Genomic DNA, 25,904 nt, shown 5'->3' with positions numbered 1-25,904 from the left:
GATCGAGAGACACAATTTTATATGCAAGCAGGTCGTCCGGTTGGCGCAAAAATATGATCCTGCCATCAGCGTCCAACAAGATAAGCTCTACACGGCAGTCGATGGTACAAGATTGAAGCCCGACATCGTCATCACTAAGGGCGACACCGTGGCCATCCTCGACGTGGCTGTAGTCTGGGATCCCAACCCTGCGGCTCTTGAGGTTGTCAACAACGGGAAGGTGGCAAAGTATTCCGTTTTATCGGCTTCCTTCCCTGATAAGAATGTCAGTGTCGCCGGGCTCTGCTTTGGAGCCCGCGGTGGCACCTGCGCCAGCACTCGTCGAACCTTCCAATTCCTCGGCCTTACACGAGGCGACGCAGCATGGCTAGCTGCCAAAACACTCTTCGGGAGTGTGATATGCCTCTCGCGCTTCAACAAGATGGTCTGAATTTTCTGCGTCCTCGATTTCACTGTGGACTTTTTAGCGTCTGGTTTTAGACAGTGACTGTTTTAGCCCCAGTTTTTTTTTATAGTTTCTTCTTGCAGTCTTGGTAAGAGGAGACCGTTGGGGCCCAATGGCATAACATCGCTGGCCTGTTCGCAGGCCGGGCCCCAAGGCATTCGCTTAACCATGACGTTTCTTCTTTTACCCCTTTTTTGGGGACACGATAGTTTTTAGCCAAATCAACGCCACTCCACGCATTGCTAGAATTTCTTCAGATTGAAATCGTGCATCAGAGAAGAAAAGTCACAAAGTGCGGTGTAACGGTGGGACGAAATATTGTGTTCTTTCTTTCTTTCTTGTGGGGGGTGGGGCTCAGGTATCTTTCTGCTGTGATTTTCGAAGGGTTGTATTCGATTGACTGGTGTGTTCTTCAAAGTGTTTGCCTGAGCCACGGTGCGGTCCGGCCTCCACGTGGCGCCCCCTGGTAACGGCTGCAGTTGCCGGCTAACAGGACCGCACAACGGCTATTAAAGCCGTTTTCTAAAGCGAAAATCTTTGTTGTACTTGTTTTTAGACCAGTCTGCTAATTGCGCTGATTGGTCAACGTTTTAGACGACAAACCGAACTCACCACCATGCCTATCGAAGAGTGGACAACAAGCTATCCACCCAGTGACTTGATCTGTCATTTCTGCAATGAGCGAGTGTCGTCGAGACCCAAGCTTGAGGAACATTATAAGTTGCATGACATAATCCTCATTTGGAGATGTGACGCTTGTGGACAGAAGACCTCCCACTCCTCGAAGACGATTTCTTCTCACCACTCGAAGTGTAAGAGGGCACATGCGAGAAGCAGACAGCCATCCCGGGCGGGTGCTCGCGGGGACGCGGCGTCCGGGCCCGTGGGTGCGGCTGCTGGCCTTTCGGCCGGGGCGTCTGCGCTGATGCCGCCTTCGCGGGTCGTTGACGATATACAGAACGAATTGGGTGATGCACATCCGGAGGCAGCAGAGGTGCTCAGTGAGGAAATTAGGCTTGACCTGGCTCCTGTCAGTTGCAATATCTCATGTGTCACTCCAGGTGACGACGTTTCAGCCTTGGCTGAGGCCTTGGCTAATGCGGGGCTATCGCCACCGCCTGTCGACGTACGACTAATCGGGAGTTCCCCTAGTGGGTCTCCGAGTTCTACTACTCTGAATAACGGAGTGAGTCTGCATACCACCCTGCATACTGTCTACAACACCCATATGCCCTCTTTGGGAGGTGCACTTCAGGTCACGACCGCGGGGGCTGTGGCGTCGGCGCCGGCACCTGTGGCGGTGCGGTCGGGTGCCGCGCCCGGGGGGCCGGATGCGGCGGTCTCGCGTGTCTCGTACGGGAGGTGGACCCAATCGGAAATGAGACTCCTGGCCACCCTTGAAATGGAACTGGGCCCGCATACCTTTGTCAATGAGGAGCTCCATAAGCGGTACCCTACTCGTTCACTGATGAGTATTCGGGGCATCCGGCACCTTGCAAAGTACAAGACAGTTCGTGCCTCGGTGTTAAGTGAACAACGCCAAAGAAATGCACATGCTCCGGATATCGCCCAGGTCAACGCACGGCCAAGTGATGACTTAGTTGTGGAAGAACAAGAGGTGGAGCAGCTCATGGAACTTGGGGTCCCACAGGCTATGGCACTTCGTGTACGTGACTGCCCCATACAAGCCTATGACTTGGAAGAGATTTACAAACTTTTTGACGTGGAGCCTCTCACGGCTACTGGGGGCCGAGGCAAGTCAAGAAAGCATCGTCAGGAACGTCCACCGAGGAATCGCCAGGAGAGGAAGAGAAGACGGTTTGCTGAGCATCAGCGGCTGTACGCCAAAAGTCCCAGAGTGCTTTTGCACCAGCTTATGACCGAAAATGAAGAGCAGTCCACTACACTAAAGGACCTCCATGCCTTCTTCGATCCCATTCTTTCGATGGCGTCTAGCAAAAAAATCCGAGTGCCAGGAGTACAGGAAAAAATGAAGGTGGCTATGAAATTGGTTGCCCCTGCCGAAGTCGAAGTAGCGATGACACACCTCCACCTGAAGTCAGCGACCGGGCCCGACGGTGTTACGGTTGCCTCCTTGAGGAAGATACCCGTGGGGGTTTTAGCCCACATCATGAATAACTTCATCAAGTTTCGATCCATACCAGCTGGACTGAAGATGTCTCGAACAACGTTTATTCCTAAGAAAAACGCTCCCGAGGGTCCCTCAGATTACAGACCTATTACTGTCTCTCCGGTCTTGCTGCGGCTTTTCTCAAGAATTCTTCTGGAGCGTTTGGCGGCAGCAAACAAATTCCACGACCTCCAGGCCGGATTTGAGAGCGACAAAAGTGCAAGTTCTAGTCCAGAAATTCTTCCATGCTCTCCTGATGGGGGTGGCAGTATCAGAGAGCACAGTGTCTTAAGTCCGGCGAAGCCGGCTCAACAATCAAGCGACGAGAGGTGTTCTCCCCTTGGGGAGGCATCGAGTACTTCGGGGCAGGTTATTCTAAGTCCGGCTGTGCCGGAAGTCGGTCCTTCTTTTGAGATAGTGGCTGACGAGCCTGAAACCCCTATGACAACGAGCGAGTCACAGTTGGCTCAATTGCTGGCGGACAGGGGTATTGCCCCTCCTCCTCTGTTTGCCGAAACAGCTCGTGGATTGGTCTCTGAACCGATCGAGTGGCAGCGAGGTAACATCGAGCCTCAATATTCTCAGTCTTTACATTCTGGCGGTTCTGGGGACTGCGAAGTTGATGAGTCGGGTCCGCACGGGGCGGTGCTGGCCGTTCCGCGTGCGGCGGAGCCGGGGAGGCCTGCTATGTCTTATGGTCGTTGGACCAAGGCAGAAATGCATCTTCTTGCTGTGCTTGAGCTAGATTTGGGAAAACATCCATTCATTAATCTTGAACTGTCCAAACGTTACCCCACCCGCTCACTTATGAGCATCAGGGGTATACGTCATCTTCAAGGGACTCTGACCAGAAGTTCGACAAATCTTTCGTTTGCATCTATGACGAAGGTATAATATGCCTCCAAGCCACACGCAAGATATTTTGGCTGTGCGCGGCGGCAAAGTTTGCCAAACGGCGAGCTGAAAACCGGTTTCGCTTTTCCTCCTCAACTCGCGCAATCGGGGCCGAAATCTAGCCTCTTTGTAGTGGACATCCTCCAATTTCCGTGTGCGTGACGAAAGCACGAGGCCCACGTTTCATTGGGCGCCCGGACAGGAAGTTCTGTTGTTAGTGAGTTTGTGAGAGCGCCGGCATCCGTCCGGAAAGCGATCTTCAATATGGACGTCGAAGGAAGAAATGCGGAGACTTCGAGCTCGGAACTTCTTTCTGACATTCCTGCGATCGAGAAGAATATTCTGCGTGCTGAACAGCTCGGTAGGCTTTCGAAACGTCGCCGATGCCGGGAATGCGAGACGAAGTTAGAGCTCTACGAACATCGGTCACAGATGGAGCAAACAGCATGAGTCGCCTGTCTTCAGGTAAGCGATGAGCTTTTTAACGCACACTGTGATCGAACACGTAAACGTTCTCTGAAATTTCGTGTTCTGATATTTAATGCGCACTTGCTGTTCATGGTGCCGGTGTGGCTGGTGTGTCATAATGCCGAAGGAGATCGAATGCTTGTGCTGCCAGGAGCTCGAAAACACTGCCAAATGACTGCAGCATGAGTGCATTACAACCCACGAAGATTTCCAACTTCTATGCTTCAATATGACTGTCCTGAAGGTCGCATATTGAACTCCGTGGGCAGCGCGAACCTATGAGCGACTATATTCACAAGTAAGTCACATGTGTCCTTGTCGAACGATGTTAAAATTTGGGCGCCCAAAACTGGTTTGGTCCTGCAATAAAGTCGTTAAAAACTCCAGTACAGGGCGCAGCACATAAAAAGGCTATACAGTACACGACTCTGAACTGGAGAAAACCAATATAAGCAATTCTGTAATTGTCGGTGTGCTGTGTCCTGAGTCACGTTTTTATGTATTGCCCTGTGCATAAGGTTTTAGCGTAGGTTTTTAGCGATATTGAGTGTTCTTGATTGTCGATTCAGTGAAAAGTAAAACAAAGTTGGGTTCTAAAAGAACACAGCATGTGTAGTAATGTACAAGGTGTGGGCAGGTAAACTGCAGTTGCTCTCAGGTACATGTAGAAATGACATTGCACACACACTGTACTGCAACCGGTTACCTATTTGCCTAAACTATATTTGATGTACATCTGTGTAGACGATGCAGATACACTGCGTATCGCCATTTTGCAAGGTGAGTATGGCACAAGCTTGGGAAAAACAAGATCATGGTCATCCCAGCCTGTGCAGTGAAGAGGGTCTGGCAAGCCTTTCCCACAGAAAATGCCACAGGCTTCAAGTACCCAAGATCCTAACTGGGGGTACCTCTTCGCACAGCTCGTCTATCACAATTAAAATAATTCAGCATCTGTATTTAGGATGATCTATAGCTCTCAGGATGATGCATGGTTCATGAGTTCAATATGTTGTGTTGAAACACAACACTAGTCCTTTTTAATGAGTCTTGCGGAACGATAGATCAGCACTCCTTTTGTGACATTGTGTACCATTGCTACAGTGAACAATTTCTTGAGCAAGACTGATGAAGGAACGAAAAATAGTCTTGTCTTCCAAATATGTATGTTCCTTGTAACTTCCGTATTTGTTAAGTGACCCATGTTGATGGCCCCCCTCATGTAATGCGTGCAATGGCCTCAGGCAGTGCATCCAGAACTGTGAATCGGGTTCATAGAGAGCACCTGGTGAGAGGGACAGCAGTGTCCAGTAAAGACTCTCCAGGAATTTTGTGCAGGTTTGGGGGACACACCTTTTAATAGTGTTGATGGAAAGCAGGGTGTGTGAAACACTGACTTCTGGTAGATGAATTGTTGTTATTTATAACCAGGTACCCATGTTCTAGTAATCTAGAAAAAGCCTTGGCTCTCTTGGAGGAAATTGCTAATGAATCTGAGTGTCTTTTGTGGAAACAGGTTGTAACTGCCTTTCTATCCACCCTTCTTAGTTGCCCTAGCAAAAGCAAATATGTAATGCTGTACACCATATCTGGTGCTAGCACACTAATTGCTTTGAGTGTTCTCAGGCTTCTGAAATGGAGCTACCTCGTACATACGCTGTGCCATGCACCGCTCAACACAACAAATAAAAACAGAGCGTAAACGTTTTGTCGCCTATCCGGGTGGCATCATCAGTACAACAGAGGCCAAAGATGAGCACATCAGCCTATCTAAGAGGGAATCTTCCACATCCGATAGGGGGACACGGTATGTATTACAGGCTGAAGCATCACGCCTGATAAAGCAGGATTCTAAGAACTTTCTAGGGCCCCATCGCTAGTCATGAGCAAAGGTTACTGCACCATCAAAATAAATGTCCCTTAGGACAGCAGTGGTAGACTGATTCGGTCCTGTTTAGTTAAGCTAAGCATTAGTAGCCCTGGCAACTGGCTCTTTTAGTCCCACATCTTTTGTCTATCTTGCCAATGTAGGTTGCATCACATTCTATGCACTCAACTTGATATGCACAGTCAAAATGCCTGATGGGCACACTGCCCTCCAAATAGCGTATGAAATACGTTGGATGAAAGGAATGCGAACCACCGATTTGACTCCTTTGATGTTGTTTTTGATTGTTCTCTGTTGGAGGGATGATGCCACCTGGATAGGCAATGAAACGTTTACTCTCTTTATTCTTAATTGTTGTGTTAAGCCAGTGTTCTGAGTAAAGGATTTTACATTATGAACTTTGTTTGAATGATGATTAGTGGCGAGTTTCATACCCTGGGCCACTACTCTTAACAATTGCTTGTGGTAGTGTGGTGAAATGGAATAACGAGCCTTGTAGACAATATACTTGGCAATATATTTATTTATCTCTCATAGGTTGAAGAACCCAGTGTGGTGTTACATAAAGGAGGGGCACGTAATTATACAAGACCGATCACCAAAAGGCCTTGCTTTTGACTAGATTAAAATGTGAAGTGATTGTAACATAACAAATGCTGCATGGTGGCGATATGATAGGTTCTCCTCACGAGTTGTCGACACGGTTACGGTTAGTTGAGAAACTGCATATCCAGGTAGCAGGATCAAATTTTAATTACGGTAGACTACTTTGGCCAACACACGAGCATAGAGCACAGTGTCAAAAGCCCTTACAAAATAAAAAGAATACTACATCTACGTGGACCCAGAAGTCAAGACAGTTTGAAATGCTGTGAACGAATTCCACTACGTTAGTTTTGCCTGAATACCCTTTTCTAAAGCCATGCTGGAATTTAAAAAAAGAAATCGACAGACTCGACTTGGTTGACAACGTGGTAGTACATGATGTGATCCATTAGTTTACAGGGAACCCTAAAAAGTGGAGCTGGTTAATAGATAGAAGGAGCATAGTGGTCACCTCTTCTGAAGACAGCAATTAGCTTGAGACTATGTCCTCGACTCGCACACATACTAAGAACCTTTGACACAGATTAACGTATCTTCATTCCAGCTCTTTCACTTTCAGATGTTCATCTCTGTTGAGTGGTCTGTCATTCTTGTAATTCAGATTGGAATTGAAATGCAGGTGCATAAGGGATGCTCTGAAAGAAAAGTGTTTGGTTTTAGTCCTCTTAATGTTTCTGAAAACGAAAACAAACTTCACGGTGACTATTCTTCTGAAATGAGCAATTCCAGGATGACAGCAAAGAAATATATCTCGCCATATCATTATATCCACCTGGCACTTCAACTGAATAATGCCAGTTGAAGATGATGATGATTCAATTTAATGACGCATAAGCAACTCGGGCCATAGTGTGCCAAACCATGGTAAAACTGTGACTTGTTAAATATCAGACGATTATACTAAAATAATATACTTTGTTGGTTGGTAAATTGAGATATAGACAAAAACATGATATGATAAAAATAAGCAATTGAAGAAAAGGCAATTGTTGGCTTTGTGTGACTGATGTCGAGTTTGCCACACTACGTGTTGAATAATAATGTACGCTGATACGCTGTAGCATATAAAGTACAATCATACACACGCTCAATATGTGGCGGATATGTGAAACCAATATACATATACTTGCATTTCAAACTTTCTTGAAAAAGGCAGTCCAAGCCTGTCGGATTTGCCAGACTCTATACAAAGCCAGTAAGCACAGTGTGGAATGACTGATTCATCTTTCGAAGGCAGAGGTGCAGCTACCACGACGCTTCGTCATCTCAATGCTTCGGAGCTGCATAGCCTAGTAAGAAGCCATCAGAAGGATCTCATAAAGATAACTTGGTTGAAAAAGTGGAGGGTTCTGTGGGATATGTAAGAAAGCATACGCGTTACACAACAGCTACGAGAATGATCGACTGCACCTGCATGGTTTTCAGTACGTAGACTTGGAACTGAAAAATAAATGTGCTAACCTTGTTTATACTACTTTTCCGTCAGGACCACACGAGAGCACATTTGGTTTCTTTAGCTGAAGGTATCATCAGGTCCCCATGCTCCTTTGAGATGCAGGAGACAAAATTTCGCTGAGGCGAGTGACTGCCGTTGTGGTTCGTCGCTTCGCAGCAGATCGAGAACAGTACACCGCAACGATAGGTGAAACGTTCAGAATATGGTGACCAACTCCAACACCAACCCAATGACCCGAACAAAGAGGATGAACCTGGAGTCACAAAAGTTCGCAGTTCGCAAGCTCGGCATACGGCATCCATTACAGCTGACCGGATACGGAAGCATATATCGAACGCCGTGTACAGATTGAAAAGAAAATCGTAGAAACTGTTGCAGGTGATAAATGCAGGGTATATTTTTCTTTTTGGGGCTCTGTAACAAAAACATATTAAAGGGGCAATAAACAGGTATACAGGGTGCACATTTTATTGTTCTACTGTATTTCGTAGGGAACAGTGAAACCTTTGCGCCTGTTATTGGCGCTGAAAAGTTCCGTATACATACAAATCGACAAAATATCTACCGCACTCTTTCGTGCATATGGCCCGCACAGCGATGCCTTGTCAACAATAGCTAGACGTCATTTTGACGTTGCGGTTAGACAACCAACCATAATACAGGACGAATTTTCCCCAATTTATTACGATAACACGAACTGAGATAAATTGAAAACTTTCGCCCACTTACAACAAGCAAGCTGTGGAGTTCGAACTTCACGGAAATATCGTATATTTCGTTTCACGTGCGCACTATGTTTTCTGCGCAGTAGTATATCGCAGGCGCGGATAAACATCCGGCAGCGCTACTTCCGTAATACCACGTGCGCTCGGTAGCTCTGGGTTTCGAAGAGCTCACTACTGCGTTCGCTGTCGTGCTTTCGTTTCTGCGTTGTGTTCCTTGCCTTCATGTAATCGTCTAGTACGTTGTATATATTGCTGCTGATTATCGTTTAATTGTGAAATTTGTGTGAAATTTAACTGTCTCGTTAAAAGTGAATGTATTGTAAATTTATGTGTACAGTGTAACTTGTTTTTCAACCCTTACTCGGGTTGGGACTAGTGGCATCATGCCATCAGTGTGTATTGTGACTACGTGCCCGTACAGACGGTCGAAGAACCAGCCAGCGGGGATAACTTTTCACAGTGTACCCAGTGATGAACCTCGGAGATCTTTGTGGTTAGATCTTGCGGGACAGCGAAATGCGGTAGAGAACTTGCCGAGGACCGTGCGCATTTGTGAGGAGCACTTCGCTTCAAACTCGTATCGTATGGCCATCATGGGGCCAGTCAGTAGAAAACTTCGTGACGATGCAGTGCCATCGTTGAAGCTTCCGAAGGATGCACCATCGAAACGTCGTGCGACTTTCGTAAGTATTCTACCCTAACCTACTACCCCGCAATTGGTTCAGCTTGATGTTATATGCGCATGACAGAAGTGCATGTATGTAACTGCAGCAAAAAAGAAAAAAGAGATAATAATAGTAATAGGATGTGCATGTGAGGTTTCGTAAACACTCTAGTAATATGACGAACACTTTGGACATCGACCCTCTCGCATCCCAGGAACTCGAAGGCTCCAAATCACATCAGGCACAACCGTGCGTGACGACACAGGGATCGAGCCTGTCTGGCAGATACAGACCACTGGTAAGTATTAGCTAAGCATTTGCTGTAAAATAACTAGCAGTCATACTTTCGTTTATCACTGTACAGATCCCAAAACAGGTGCTCACACCAGTCAACTCCCTACAAAAGGTAAAAATTCTCTTGTTCGCTTCTCCACTTCACTGACTAGCAAAACAATGGTATCCTTTTTCAGCTGTCTACACCACATGCTAGTTCTGCTTTGCAACAGAATCACACTGCATTATGCACATATTATGGACTTCCACAAACAACCGTAAGTTTTTTCTTTTTTTTTCTGTTGTTGTCATAGTTGGTTGTGCAATACCTTTGCTTGAAGAGATTCAGCTATGTCCTGCTTGCATCTTGTATAAGCAGTGTACAAAAAAATTAATGGAAGCTAGGAATACCAAATTGGTGAACGAGCCAAGGCAAGGTTCACCTAGGAACCAACACAACACATGAAGCCTCTAAGTGCCTAGTTGGCAGAGTCAATAACTAATTCACGAAAACGATGTTGGCACACAGCTGTTTCTTGAGGTACTTGTTGAATCAAGGACCACTTTCACAGTGTGGTGTTCTTGCAGGTGGCCCATTCCTCTCCAACTACAGAGCAATTGAAGCCACTTGCAGTACGACTCTCCACGTGTAAGTGTGACTCAAGCATGGTACATATGCGGTATTTGGACTCCAAATCACCAACATCACTATGATTTCCCATAGCTACACAGACAGACACGACTGTGAAAGCCCTCCAAGAGCGTGGCTGTCAGACAGAACCCTGGGAACAACCAGTTCAAAGAAATGTTATGGTCAGCCCCAAGCACACGACAGCACCCATTCCAGTCCCTAGCCTGATTCAAACTGAGGATGAGGACACAAGTGACAGTTACTCTCCATCACAGGAAGAGAGTAGTAGCGAGTGAGTTTTCTTGTTTGTAATAATTAGAGTCATGTGCACACTTTTAAAATGAGAAAGTTCTCATATGCCGTTCGATCTACATGTAACATAATTCAGCATGCAAGTGCATAATTACATAACATAGTGTTCACCATTCACGTCCCTGTCACTCCGCAGTGAGCATGATGCCTTCCCGCCATGTACACCACAGCAAGAAAGGAAGTTCTTGGTGTTTGAGAGCTGCTTGCTTGAGCTCTTTCGAACATGCCCACAATGCTTCTCCACCTGCTCCAACAAAATCACCACGCAAGGCACCATGATATCAGTGAAGAGCCAGTGTCGTCATGGGCATGTGCGAAGCTGGGACAGTCAGCCTATGGTCAATGGGAGGCCAACTGGAAACCTCCTCCTCTCGGGTGCCATGTTCTTCTCCGGGGTTAATGTTGCTCCCACTTTGCGAATGCTCAAGCATATCAATGTCCAAACATTCAGCCTGACAACGTTCTACAAGTACCAGAGCAGCTTTCTTGTTCCAGCTGTTGAGAAGGTTAGTAGGCAATTGAGGCGTATTCATAATTCAAATGTTAGTGATATAAACAGGAGGAATCCGGTGTAACCCGAAAAAGTCTGGCCATGATGATAAAGTATGTGAAAAATATTTTTGTGCCAGGTATGGTGTGCAGAGCAAAAGGAGCTCCTCGACCAATTGAAAGGCCAGGCTGTTGACGTGTCAGGGGATGGAAGGTGCGATTCACCAGGTTTTTCCGCAAAGTACATGACATACAGTATTCATGTTGATCAAATCAACAAAATTATTCACTCTGTGCAAGTTCAGCTTGCAGAGGTAAGTTCACAGGCAGCCTTTCCAAATCATAACAGTATCTTGCACGTGTTATGAGTGGCCAGTTGAGCATATTCAAATAAGTGCCACTTTTAGTAAAAGCGATTGTTTCCTATACACACTGTGTAGAACGAGAGGGTCACTGCGAGTGTCCAAATGGAGAAGGAGGGACTCATCAGAAGCCTCAGGTTCTTGAAGGAGCATGGTTAGTACAAGTAGCTCATGCTTTCCTACTTTTTGCATAATGTCATTGTGTTTGTTCAGAATTTATTCCATCATTGTGCTCATAACAATTTCTTCCATGACAGGCATAACACTGAAATCTGTTACTACCGATCGTCACCCGGCTATCAGAAAGCACATGGAGACACATGAGCCGGAGACAAAGCACTTTTTCGACATCTGGCACATATCAAAAAGTAGGTTGAATTGTGGAGGACTTCACAGTATTCACCATACTGTATAATTTTAGGTGTGAAGAAAAAACTGACTGCTATCAGTAAAAGCGCTAGCTGTCGCAGCTTAGATGGCTGGATTCAAGGAACGTCAAACCACTTATATTGGTGCGCAAAGGCTGGAGGAGGAAATTCCCAAATGACTGTCGACGCATGGCTCAGCATCCATAATCATGTGATCAACATTCACAACGGGCATGCTGGATCGTATTTGCGTTGCCTCCATGGCCCAATTCCAAATGGAGACTGGCTTGAACCTGGTGAGGGGCCAGAAATTCTACCATTTTCATATTAGTCTGTGAAATCATGTGAATCAATTTTGTTGAACTACACTGGGGAATGTTGAATAACACTGTTATTGTCACTCCAGATTCACTAGCTTATAAAAAGTTCAAGGAAGTGACAGGAAACAAGCGCATCTTGAAAGATGTGGCGCAGATGTCGCCAAACATCCAAACCTATGCCCTGGAATCATTTCACAGCCTCCTTATCAGGTTTGCGCCAAAATCAGTGGCCTTCTCCCCTGAAGGCATGCTTTGCAGGTTAGCTATTGCTTATGCTATACTTCATGACAGATAAATTAAAAAAAAGGAAATGTTCTTACAGGACGAGACTGGCAGTTCTCCATTACAATGAAAACGCTGAACGTTGCCAAGCGGAGACATCGGCTGGAGTACAACGGTGGAAAGTGAAAAGCTGCAAAGCAAGGCAGGGCCACCAAGTTGCTTGCCCCGTTAAAACTCCACCAACATTCAGTACGTACCCCCACTTTTGAGTAAATGCAGGAAAAGTTGTTAGGCACCACCTTATTTTGTCTTCTTCTTTTTCAGACTACATTGTGAAGCTGCTTGCACAAGCAGAAACTGAATGCAATTCGTGCACATCATTTGAAGATGCAAAGAAGAGACGAAATTCACAAAGCTTCCCACTCCCGATGACCCACCGCAGAGAGAGGCTGCCAAAGGAAGACATCGTGGCAGCCAGAATTTCCAGATTAGCCAACTGATGTCAGCTCTTTAGGTGGATGCAGCTTTTGCATCCCTCAACATTGTAACATCGGTATGGTGATGATGCAAGTGTTGTTCTAGAAACATCAGTTTAGTATGAGAACTGATGTTCTCAGGCTGGAACAACATAGATGGGACAATTACATACAAAGTCTCAATTGCCTAAGAAATTAACGATGAAAGATGAAAGTCACTGAAAAGGTTAGCCAGCTGTAGGAGTCAAACTCACATCTTCTGAATTACCAGTCCAGGGCTCTACCAATTGAGCTAAGCTAACACGCCTTCCGAGCGACTTCCAGGGTGCGTCATCTGAAGTGACAAACCAGCCACTCTCTCTCACTCATCCTCCTTTCACTCTTACATTTTTGCTCATTCATACACACATTCATATGATGGGATCGACACTAGCGACAACTGTTGAACACGAGAGAACTGATGTTCTGAGGCTGGAACAACATTGATGGGACAAATACATGCAAAGCCTCAATTGTTTCAGAAATTAACGATGAAAGTCACTGAAAAGGTTAGCCAGCTGTAGGAGTCGAACCCACATCTTCTGGATTACCGGTCCAGGGCTCTACCAATTGAGCTAAGCTAACACGCCTTCCCTTCATCAATTTAGTCTCTGTATGCAAGAGGGGATAAGTAGACTTAGTCTCTGTTTAGTATTTTTGCTGCAATGACATCTACATACCACTATGTACCTCTCAAAGAAAATTTAGGACTGTATTGCAATCTACTGGCCCGCTACAGGCGGGTAAGAAACAGGACATGTACATATGCCAGTGGGATGGACACAGAGATCAGGCCCCCTTTCTACACATGCATACGAATGGTGTAGCTAATATATGATGTGGACAGGAACTTCGACATGCATTCAAGAGACATGTTTTCCCTACCTTACGTGACTGTGTCAGCACCGTTATTGAGCATTGTAATAAAGAAAAGTGTGTACTCATGTAATAAGTATCCTCCAGGACACCATTTTCAAGACCGTGCTGCTTCAGCAGCAATCCTGGCTGCTCCACTGCACAAATGTGACTGTGCCCTAGTACTATGCCCTACCTATCACTATCAAAGTCAGACCCGTGAAAACTGTTTTTCCTGCATGAAAATCTCCTGTGCCTGTTTTGTTGCATTGAAAAAGGGGATATGTCATGATCCTGGATTTTGTTCAATTTCTACCATGTCATACACCCTACAATGATGCTAGCAGGATATGCATGAAGAGTACAGACATACACATGTTACACATTTTGCATGTACGCTATTCGAAGGAACTGAATTGCACCGCAAACTAAGAATGAGTGTGCTAACTGTGCTCCATTATTCGTGCGATACGTGATTTTTGGCCTTCGATAACCACAATAGACAATTGTAGCATATTATGTCTGCACACAAGGATTAAATGCATTGTTGTTTATGCTGTATATGTATATTTGTATACATGCTTACTCCACATACGTATGGCACATAGATGGGGTATGTATGTAGAGCAAAGGATGTCATGTCAGAAAAAAGAATAAACACATGAAAAGAGGGACGTGCAAATAAATTTATTGTGCTGTGCTTTTCTTGGGGAAACGAAACCCCCTGTATGCTCTTGAAGGGAAACGCCTCCTGATTTTGTTTATTGCACATGATGGCAGAGGCTTTCGGTTATATTTCCCCAAATATTCCCACACCCACAGTACAAACTGGCGGTACGCAGTAAAACGGTACTGTCTGAAACGAGGCGAGGTGTAAATATTAGTGACAGAGAAGAATCTTGAATGCAGAAGTGGACTAGAAAGAGAAAGAACTCTGCAAATTTGATTCATAATGCTAAATCTCGCAAAACAAACGACGGAGATTTTGCAGCAAGAAAGAATATAACAGCTTGATAAGAAAGGAAACATGCACGCTTGCAAACAAAAGTACACCAGTGGCTGTGCTGAGTCTAACGCACGTAATTTCACGGCGTCCCTATATACTCACTCATTCCTTGCTCTACCAGTCTTTACTCCACGTTGTCGCAGATCTCTGTTTGCAAGGCGCAGGACCACTTCGTTTATACAGGCGGAGGCAAACTCATCATGCTCCGTAATACATTTCACTCCGTTTTCTTCAATCATCTCTTCTACGGCAGCGTAATCGTGGCAGCATACCGATTCCATTGATGTTGGCATGCCAACGCAGTTCCCGCATCGACACCTATGGGAAGTAACTATTCTGAACCTGGAACACAAATAGACGAACACAAGCATCAAGGTGCCAAAGAACATGATACAATGAATATGACAGTCGGCGAAGACCCGAGACAGCGGCAAGTACCGAAACCTCACGGCTAGGTCACCCGTCAAGTATACCAACCCATCACCTATGACCTGATAGTATGTGGTGATTACGACATAATTCGATAAGCTCTAAGACGAGACAATGCCTTGCACAATACACAATGCGATGTAGTAACTTCCACTTACCAGTTTGTGTTTCCGACCCGATCAACGTGGTCCGGGCTCGTTTCGGCGAGATTCTCAGTTGACGCGGTTTCCAATGTTGATGCGAGCGTCCCTGAGCGTTCTGGGGTCATGCCGTATAATGAACTAATTGCCGAAGTGCGCATAATAATTTCACGCTCAACATCGCTCAATTCGGTCAGGGACGCCATGCCGCTGGATCCGAAACCTGCACAACGTAGTCCGGCAGAACAGCCGGACCACCAGTCACTCCGCGCTACAGCTGATCCTAAGCTGATTGGCTCAGCAATCCGAAACGTCATTGCTCTCTGCTGCCATATGATACGCTGGCGAGCCTCCACGTAACCGCATGACGTCAGAGGCGAAGGAGAGACGCACGCGGGTTGCTCCTCTTTGATAGCATTGTTCTAGGTCAATGTGCGCTGTTGAGTTGAACCAAGGGTATACTAGGGTAGTGTGAGGTGCATTCTTTCATGGAGTCACACTACTGGAAAATATTTGGCGACCTGTTTAGTGCCCCTTTAATGTAGAAATGCCATTCCATGAAGGAAATTGACAGATATTGCGTGACCACGTGACGCGTTTGAGCCAATTGTGGGTGTTGCGAGTGGCCCCCGTGTTGACGTCATCTTGATGGTGGGCCGGGGTGGATATTCTATATAAACGTATGTTTTCTCGGTTTGACGCTAGGCGTGCTGCACTCAGATGAAGTCGAATGTTTAAAATTCGAGTTTAGAGAAACCGTGGGGTTTTAATGCGTGAATTTTCGCATATAGAGTCCTTGTTGGGTGCTTTATCGACTCCAGGTACGAAAGAGCTCCCACAGTTTCTGGTCAGAGTCCCTTTAAACCAGACAAAGTAAATTATGCAGGCTACAACATATTTACAGATGGCTCCAAAACCCAAAACTCCACATGCTCAGCTTTCTGTTTGCTAAAAGATAAGAATTTAGTCTATACTGAAAAACATAGGATTTCAGACAATTCCACAATTTTTGACGCAGAACTCCTGGCAATCCATAAAGCTATCGACAAAATCATTACTTTTTCAACTACTACTGCATTTCAAATATACTCGGATAGCCTTTCCGTCCTAACTGCTCTTGCTAATAAAAATCATAAAAATCCCAGAGTACAAGCATTAGCTGAAAATATTGAAAACGCAAAAAAAAACAACACCAAATCACTTTTAATTTTATCCACTCACACACAGACATAACAGGCAATGATATATCTGACAAATTTGCCAACGATGCAAGATTCCTAGATAATATAATCATTATCCCTTATTCTAGAAAATATTTAAAAATCCAATTAAAAAACCAAGCTCGAGGTATACTCGTAAGAGAGCACCAAGATTCAAACAGTAAACTCAAACAATGCTTCAAAGACCCCAAAAGTATCATTTCACTACTCCCTACAAACCATTACATTACTCAAATTTTGACAGGACATGGTAATTTTCCAGAATATCTAGATCGTTTTAAAATAAAAGGAAACTCAACCTGTAAATGCAAAAAACTAAAAGCAAACAGTATTCACTACATCATAGACTGTCCACTTACAATAAAAATTAGAAACCAAATAGAACAACAAATCAAAGATAACCTAGACCTTTCTAACATAAATAAAATACTTACCAACAAACAAGCTTATTCTACCCTACAAAACTTAGCAGAATATGTAATAACTGACTTAAATATTTAATACAGTAATGGTCTACAATTTATGCCAAACCACTAAAGTCCTGAAAAGGATGATGCACAAATTTGTACCCATTGCAAACCTTTAGATTATTAAACAACTATAAGAACTTTTATTTATCCACCAATTTTCAATGCCATTCTAATGCAAAACTTCTAAGTATCTTTACAGGTTTACTCCCACAGTGGTAACCAAAGATACCACCCTACTTCCACTCTCAATCCTTCATCATCTGCTCATATGGAAATCTAATCAACGCCCAAATCAAGCCAAGCCACAAGTCGTAAGGCTAGCTATATCCATGTAATAGCTAATCCAATTTCTTTTTCTGTACTATTTTTTACACACTTTTAATCTTCCAATAAATGCTGACTAGCCGGGCCTACACCCTCGACTGTGGTTTTGCAGATAATTTTCCTGTCTTTCATTCTTCTTTTTCCTCCCCTTCTTTTTCCATTCTTCCCTCTCCAGGCCTCTGCGATATCTTCGGGTGGTACGGAGGACTGGAGCCTCTCATCTTCCTTCGTCCCAATTCTATATTCCCTCCCATATAGCACACTTTCCCCTATTTTTCTGTCCCTATCAGAATCAGTTCGCGAACTGATCTGGTGGTGAGCGGACGCTCCTCAGCTGCTCTCCGGAATCGACGCCCCTTCCACGCCGAGCGGCTCGCCTGCATCGTCGTCGGGTTTATTGTGTGTGTGTGCCTCGCTCCACAAGTCCGTGGACGGAAAATTAACAACTGGAATTCGGCTTAGCGCAGTAAGTTAATCTTTTTCTTTTGTTTTTGGGAGGTTTTTCTTAGCTTTTTCGAGGCACACACAAAGGGGCGTATCGATTCCGAGTTAGGCTTAGTTTTAGCGGCTGGGGTGGGTAACCGCCCGCCACGATATTTTTTTTCTCTTCATTGTGGTCATAAAGTCAACGTTATGGTTATTTTGGGGGGGTAGGGGGGTTTTTGATACTTTGTCAGTGTGGTTTGAATCCTTTTTTGGTATTAGGGTATTTGATAATGGACCCACAATGATGTGGGCTCTGCAGCATGATAACATACACAGTCTCAGATCTGACAATGGGCATAGGAAATTCATAGTCTCTGATAATGCAAATACCTGACTGAACTGGACCCAATGTAGAGTAATTCAACAAAATTATTCGGCGCAGCATGATCTTTGATATCCTTGCGCCAGTAAAGTCAAATCAAATCAAATTTGAGAATGGACCATTTCCATATTCGCGTCGCCCCTGGCGACGGAATGTCGAACGTCGTGTCTTTCCCCTCAATAATGGTGACACGTTTGGACACAGATTGGAAGAAGAATGCGGAAAGAGTGAAAGCGCATTGTACAGGCGTCGCCACCCTTAACCGTAGCGCAGGAGCGCGTGGCCTGCTTGCATGCCAGTGCCACCTTGCGTCGATGCTGGAGTGGAGACTGTAGGACCATATTACGGGAGCGCCCCCTCTCGACGGGATGTTCTCGGGGAATCGGCGCAGCAGGATGGGTCATCTGCTGTGTTGTGTCGCCGAACGCTCTCGCACAACAGATCGCGCGTGTGCGTTATCTACCACGCTTTATCTACTACTGGTTCGCGGAAGTTCGTGTTTGAGGGGCACAATATTATGAATTAATTTTGGGGCGTATGCAAACACTGTAGGGTCACCCATGTTGCTCTGAGCGCTCATTCACCATGATATCTTTTATCACAATTTTTTTTACTTTGTTTCGTGTTGCCGAGAAAGATTTGATAGCATGTTTCTGTGAATGCATATACTTCACAGTCACACTGATATTTTACTGGCATACTGATTTTCTTATCGCTGAAATATGTGCCAGATATGGAAATAGCTCCAGCAACCAATAGAAATGAAACAAACGGCAAATAAATGGACATGTTCACAGCCCATCTGTCACTGTTCTGCACTGATATTGCGCGATGCCTGCCAGACGAATTGCCATAATAGAAATGGCGAGGGGAGGTATGTCCCAGCGACAAATTTCTTCAGTTATGCGCTGTCGGGTCGCGACAGTTAACAGGATCATCAGAGCCTTTCGGGATGAGGACCGGGTCGCGGATGCTCCCCGTGGTAGCTCTGCCCGCGCAACAACGCAACTGGAGGACAATTGGATTGTTGCTGCGATTGTCGACGACCCATTCCTTACAGCCCGCGAAGTCAGAGACGAGCTGGAGATCACTGCAAGTGAGACCACAATGCGAAGGCGACTCCATGCGGCAGGCCTCAAGAGTCGCGTAGCAGTTCAGAAACCGGCGCTCGATGCCGAACACCGGCAACAGCGTCTATACTTCGCAACTGCGCACGAGGGCTGGACAGCCCTGGACTGGCGACACGTCGTCTTCAGCGACGAATCTAGCTTTTGTACGCGGTGGGACCAGTCGAGGAGAGTCTGGTGCCCAGACTGTTTCCGGTAAGCCATATCCGCCTTGCGTTTACCCGCATATTTTCCTTTCTTTCTTTCTTTTTTGTCAACAGTGTGATGCGTCGTTTCAGATACTGCGAGCGCTACGTGTGGGACGTCCGCGCCAGCGGACGAACGAGCGTCAACGTCTGGGGCGCGGTCAGTTATGCAGGTCTGGGGCCACTTCACCGGATCGAGGGAACACTAACGGCAGCAAGATACTGCGATATTTTAGAGAATGTCATGATTCCCTACGTCCTGGAAGGGCCCTTTCCTGACGGCGTCTTCTGGATTCAACAGGATGGTGCCTCCGTTCACACCGCTGTTGCCACCCGCGAGGTCCTTGATGAGCATGCCATCACGCAGCTTGAGTGGCCAAGCCGTAGCCCAGATCTCAATATTATTGAGAACGTTTGGGGAACTATGAAAGCTGAACTGTCCAGGCACCCAGGGCTGAGCATCGTCCAAGGGGACCAGCTATTGGATGTCATCCACGAAGAATGGGAGCGCCTGAGGGCACACCCAACGCTCGTGAGTTCCCTCTACGACAGCCTCCCTGAGAGAATGAAGATTGTAAAAGAAAGCTCGGGTGGACCGACCCGCTTTTGAGAGACAAAAACTTGAAAAGAAATGGGGGGGAAAGGGATTTCAATAAATCATTTTCTAGGATAATATGTGCAATTATAATTCTTCGTCAGCATCAACATTAGTTACCGAAAAGACCCCTTGTCACATAATTGAGGTGCATTGTTTCTTTCTCTGAGCTTCTCTCAGCCCCCCCCCCCCCAAAAAAAATATTCCCTTTACAGTGGCATGTTATCTCAGTGCCGCGCGACCAAGCGTCATTTCGTTACCGGAGCGCGCCTTGGGGAAAGGATTCGCGCAACTTGCGCCCACAGAGTAGGTAACTGAATAGGTGATCCGTGCGTGCTTGCAGAGTCTCCGTCGAGAGGGGGCGCGCACGTACCAGGGCCCCAAAGTCTCCACCCCAGCACGCCCCATCATCGACACAAGGCGGCGCTGGCATGCAAGTAGGCCACGCGATCCCGCGCTACGGTTAAGGGTGGCGACGCCTGTACTCATTACCAGACCTGAAACGCCCGCGTAACCTTGAAACCGATTATCTCCCCACAATGAACATGACAGTCGCCAGCAGGTGGGTCCATAGCGATGTTTTCCGCTCAAAGATGGCGGACACAGGGGCTGGGCATGCGCAGACGCGTTGTCGGAAAAGGTCCATTTGTCGTTCGTTTTTTTTTTGTGTGTGTGTGTTTTCCATATGCGTGATAAACGTTTCCCAAGTCGTAGTTGAATTTTCTAGTCGTTTGTTCAAACTAATTGTCGCTCTACGTTAATAGTAGTGCTGAGCACCTGTTTCCTGTCCAAGTAAATCTTTTCTAGTAGTTTTGCATCACACGTGGCCTAGCTACAAGTAATAATAGCCAAAGGTTCGTTCGAACATCCCGTAAGCGGTGTATCAAATCTTATAGCCTGACTGAGCACCTGTTTTCTTTTTGATTAGTTCATTTTGCGTATTTTTGCATTGCACGTGGTCAGACTACGATAGCACTAGCGAACCTTTGTTGGGAAAATCTCGTCTGTACACGTTACGGACATTTTATTTAATCTGTAACGCCTTTAGTATCGTTCATAGCAAAGCATGAGAGCTGTCTGCGGCTGCGGGTTTTATTGGTAAGCATTTATTATAAGCTCTGTAGAGGATAGTAGCGATGGTAACCCCTTTACGCCATCCAATAGGTTAGTAAGGTCACCTGTTAAATCAGAAGAGGGGCAAGGTAAAATGAAAAAGAGAACCTCCCAGGTAGGCGCGTCGCAGACCCAGCAGGGAAACACGGAGAGTGTAAGGGGTGGAAGTAGGGCCATCGATATGAAACTTACAGAATTAAAAGCAGAGTTTCTCAAACTGGAAGCCAATCTAACGAAGCCCGTCAGAGTGGGGTTGGGAAACATCTTTTTGGAATATGAGCGTATCATTCGGGACACCGAAACAAAACTGGTTGAGGCCGTTACGAGGGCCAACATTACGTTAGATTTTAAAAGAGAAGCAGATCATGTTCTCAAGCAACTTACCGATAAAAACGAGAAACTAATCGAGGAATGTGCGGCAAAGGAAGAAAATAAACGGATACATGCTGTGCTGTTGGAGGAAGCCAAGGACAGGATTGATGAACTTCAGAATAGGAACATAGAATTGGAGCGTGCAGTGAGCGTTATAAATGAAAGGTTGCAGGTTGCTTCTGCGGATGTAGACGAGAAAAGGAACGAAATAAAAAACCTTACACAGAAGTTAGAAGCTCCACGAACATCGTACGCAGAGACTGTTAGGGATGGCGTGCTGCACATGAGTTCTTCGGTTCAGAAAAAAGATCCCGTTATGTTTATCCACGCTAAAGAGGGTGCGAGGAATGAGGAGATCAGAAACAAGATCCAGGCCAAGCTAGATCCAGTGGCACTGGGTATCCCAGAGGTCGAACTACGAGACATTAAAAGTGGCGGTATACTGGTAAAGGCCAAACACTAGGTCTTCAGGCTATGGCCGACGCCATGGTCAGGGATGAAGAAATAGACAGCATCGTAAAAAGTTCGTTTCGGAAACTAAGGAACGCTCGATTAAAATTGTGGGGTGTTGAAAGCAGGCTGGATGCAGTGATTTTGAGGAAGGTTATTAACGTAAAAAATGACCTTAACATTAATGAGAATGAGTTTAAGGTATTGAACCAAGTTAGACAGGGTGCGTATAGTAACTAACTGGTGGAGGTTAGCCCCGAGAAGGCCGCGGAAATGTTGAGAAAGGGCCGGCTGCACACGGGATGGTCTTCGTGCCGGGTGCAAGAGCTTACAAACATTAGAGCGTGCTACAGGTGTCTCTCGTACCAACATGGAACCAGGTCATGCACTGAACAACACGCGAGATGCTTCAGGTGCGGAGACGTGGGACACCTGGCGAGGCAGTGTTCCCGGGCGCGGGGCTCAGACCTGTGTGCCGCATGTCAACGGGAGAACGCCCTTAGGGGTGCGGCACTCGGGGTGGACCACCCATTTCGTACCACTAGGTGCCCGCTGTTTAGAAGGGAGCTAGACAGAATACGTAGTCATGGCGAACATAGAAAATAAAGTTAAATATAATAGTCTTCTACAACGTTTGGAATCGGTGATAAACATTATTAGTATATATGGTACAGTTAAAAGTTGTACAATTCAACGCCGGTCGTGGTAGGGCTGCCATGGAGGCCATGACGCAATTCTCTATTGAAAATCATGTGCATGTCGCACTTGTGCAAGAGCCGTTTATTCCTTCGGATTGTAATTTCTTTTTGCCTCGCGGTATTAGTATGATACACTGCGCCACCAGAGCAAAAGTGTGTGTTGTTATGGCGTGTTGTTATAGGAGGATGTGATGACTTATATGGTCAGGGAGGATTTGATAGTGTTAGTGGTCACGTTTGGTGACATTGAGCTTATACTTGTCAATGTTTATATCAGCCCCACAGTGGCTATGGCGCCAGTGTTGCAGGATCTGACTCGCATCAACCGTATTTTTCAGCACAAAATGTTACTTGTTCTGGGATACATTAATGCAAAAAACCAATTATGGTGTGGTAGCAGAGAAGACGACAGGGGTGAAGATATGTTTGATTACATATTAGCAAACTATATGGCAATATTAAATCACCCAAACTCTCTGTCCACATTTCATTCCCGTAATGGGGATTCATGGACCGACGTCTCGCTCGTTACAGAAAAGGACTTTGATAAAGTAGCAAACTGGACTGTTCATGACTCGGTGACAGGTAGTGACCACCGTTTCATCTCATTTACATGTTTTGAAGATAAGGATCTAGGTAAAATTCAGCTAACGGCTACCGGTAGGAAAAGGTGGTTACAAGATATAGTTAGGGACGACTGGTTAGCCTTAGTCAGAAGACAGAACATTGGACAAGTTAAACAATTAGAGGATCTGGTAATTATTTTACAACAACGAATAGAACAACACAGGGTCAGGCACTTAAGGTGGGTAAAGGAAAAAAATAAAAATGTGGAGTGGTGGTCAGGCGAGCTCGCCGCTATGAGAAAGCGTGTACGCGCCATGCGCAGACTATTTCAAAAGTCACGGGGGGATATGAGAGGTGCATATAAAGACAAATACTTCCAATTATTTAACATCTATAAAGCTAGTATCGTTAAAGCAAAACTAGACTTAGTTAATAATAACATTAATGGTATGAGTCCAGTAAGGCCGTTTGGGTATATGTATAAAGAATTTATGGGAAAGTCTAACCATAAGAGAATTATATCAGCCATCACGCGGCAAGATGGCACCACTACGAAAGACTTTACAGAAACATGTTTAGCTATATTAGAATCAATTTACGGTACGCATCATACTAATAATCCAGGCCTAGTACAGGTTAATTGTAAAAGGATAGATAAGGTAGATACGGGTCACCTAGATAAACCTGTTGGGGTTGAACAAGTAAATCACGTCATTAAATCATTGAATAGGAGAGCCGACAAGGGAATGGATTTTTTAAATGTAGACATACTAGAAACACTACAGGCTATTCGTTATAATTTTCTGACATGGATCTTGAATAAAGCATATGTACTTGGGGTCTTCCCTGACGCATGGAAGACATGTAAAGTCATCTTGATACCTAAAAAGGAGGGAGGACAGTTGAATTCTACATATTTTCGACCAATCAGTATTTCCATGGGCATTGGTAAAGTCTATGAAAGGCTCCAACATGGTAGACTAGAGTCTTTTCTGTATAGTAATAATTTCTTTAGGGAAAACCAATATGGTTTTTACCACAAAAGATCGTGCACACTGGCTCTAGAACACATCATTTCCTCCTTGATCCGTGTAAGGCAATGTGGACGATGTGCAGCATTCTATGCGTTGGACGTTTCTAACGCCTTTACATCAGTACGTCCCGATCACATCATGGCCAGTTTGGCCGGCAGGGACTGTCCACGTAATTTAGTTTCAACAGTATGTGATTTTTTGAGCAATAGAACCTATCTAGTAATGACAAGTCTTGGGAATGTCGGGCTGCAGGGGGTCTCCGGGTGTCCCCAGGGGTCGCCATTGAGTCCCATTTTATGGAACATCGTAATTAATGACCTACTGTCAAGGGAAACGCCGGAAGGCGTTAGTATTTTTGCATATGCGGATGACATTAGTGTCATAGTGGAGGGTAATACCCGCAATGACGTTGAGGTCAAGTCACAGGAGGTAATAGATTTCATTGTACAATGGGGACAGGATGCTAAGATAGAATTTAATCCGAATAAAACGAAAGCGGTTATGGTAGCGAAGGGAAGTAAGTATGCAGGGCGCCCACCTGTCGTCAAAATGGGGACCAAGTCAATCAAATTTGCTACCCAGGTAACCGTGTTGGGAGTAGTTATTGATAATACATTAAGTTTTCTACCGCATTTAGACAAAGTGAAAAATACTGTGGCGGATTTAACCCTTAAAGTCAATAGACTGTGTTCGCGACATAAAAATGAGCGTTTTAGACTATTTCAATCGATTTACAAAAAGTGCATTGAGCGCATTATTCTATATGGGGTGGGCGCGTGGTTCAGGGAATTGAACAATGCGCATATGAAAAGAAAATTGGAGGCTATTCAAAGGATCCCTCTGTTAAAAATATGCAGCTGATACAATACTGTCCCTAACGACGTGTGTGGAATAATGCCAGTTATGCAGAAGGCGTGGGCAGAATGTTTATTTTTTAAGAGCTTGCAGGCAGGGAAAGATATTCAGGTTGGTGATAAAGTCATTCGTCCCAAAGAAGTAGATAGACTTTCCGATATGGTGTAAGCATCCGTTGGATCGGGTATCGATTCCCTTCGATAGAAATCAAAACGTAGTGCCCCACTCGTTGCAGTTTTACACAGATGGATCGAAGGGGGATGGTAAAGTGGGTGCAGCATACTGTGTGATCAAAGAGGGACGGGTGGAGCGGTGCGGCAAGGTTGCGCTTTCGCCCCATGCGCCAGTCTTCGAAGCAGAACTAGCAGCCATGTACATTGGGATACGGGACGTTGTGCAAAGCGGCTATCGAGGACCAGTATATGTTTATACCGATTGCCTATCGCTACTACAGGTCTTGAATAATTTTGTACACACGAATCGAAGAGTGCAAGAATTAAAAGTATTTATTAAAGCGGCTGAGCCCAGTATTATTTTTTTATTTAATTTTGTCTATGGTCACTCCGGAATATACGGCAACGAGATTGCTGATTCTTTTGCCAACAAGGCGAGGAGGGGTCGGGTGGACTGGCCTGTGCCCTTGCCGAAAACTTCTATAAAAACTATTATTTATCAGGAGGCACTCAGTAAATGGCAGAATAACTGGGACAGGGTGCAACACTGGACCAAAAATTGGGTCCGGAATCTCAACAAAGATCTTCCACCTGAGCCTGACTATTACCTTACGCAGATGTTGACGGGGCATGGGGGCTTCCCTGCGTACCTCAGGCGGTTTTCCCTCCGTGACTCGGCACGTTGCGTTTGTGGCACGGATGGTGCCGATGTC

The 25,904-nt window shown here is 45.5% G+C and overlaps 1 protein-coding gene and 1 long non-coding RNA gene across 2 annotated transcripts; both read left to right on the top strand.

The window, feature by feature from the left end:
* Positions 1–9,753: 9,753 nt before the first annotated feature.
* Positions 9,754–10,354, top strand: LOC135371664 (uncharacterized). The gene is made up of 3 exons (XR_010415686.1): positions 9,754–9,829; positions 10,140–10,200; positions 10,276–10,354. It is a non-coding gene; the product is annotated as an uncharacterized LOC135371664 (long non-coding RNA).
* Positions 10,355–10,361: 7 nt separating this feature from the next.
* Positions 10,362–12,755, top strand: LOC135371727 (uncharacterized). Its single transcript, XM_064605698.1, has 9 exons — positions 10,362–10,474; positions 10,631–11,000; positions 11,124–11,297; positions 11,424–11,499; positions 11,603–11,713; positions 11,767–12,009; positions 12,120–12,291; positions 12,356–12,504; positions 12,580–12,755. Exons 1-9 carry the CDS (start codon positions 10,362–10,364, stop codon positions 12,753–12,755), a joined length of 1,584 nt encoding a protein of 527 aa, XP_064461768.1.
* The last annotated feature ends 13,149 nt before the right edge of the window (positions 12,756–25,904 follow it).

Source organism: Ornithodoros turicata, unplaced genomic scaffold (assembly GCF_037126465.1).
Source record: "Ornithodoros turicata isolate Travis unplaced genomic scaffold, ASM3712646v1 Chromosome12, whole genome shotgun sequence".
Lineage (NCBI taxonomy): Eukaryota > Metazoa > Arthropoda > Arachnida > Ixodida > Argasidae > Ornithodoros > Ornithodoros turicata.
Note: the sequence above shows the minus strand (reverse complement) of the source record. Positions and strands in the feature narration are given on the sequence as shown.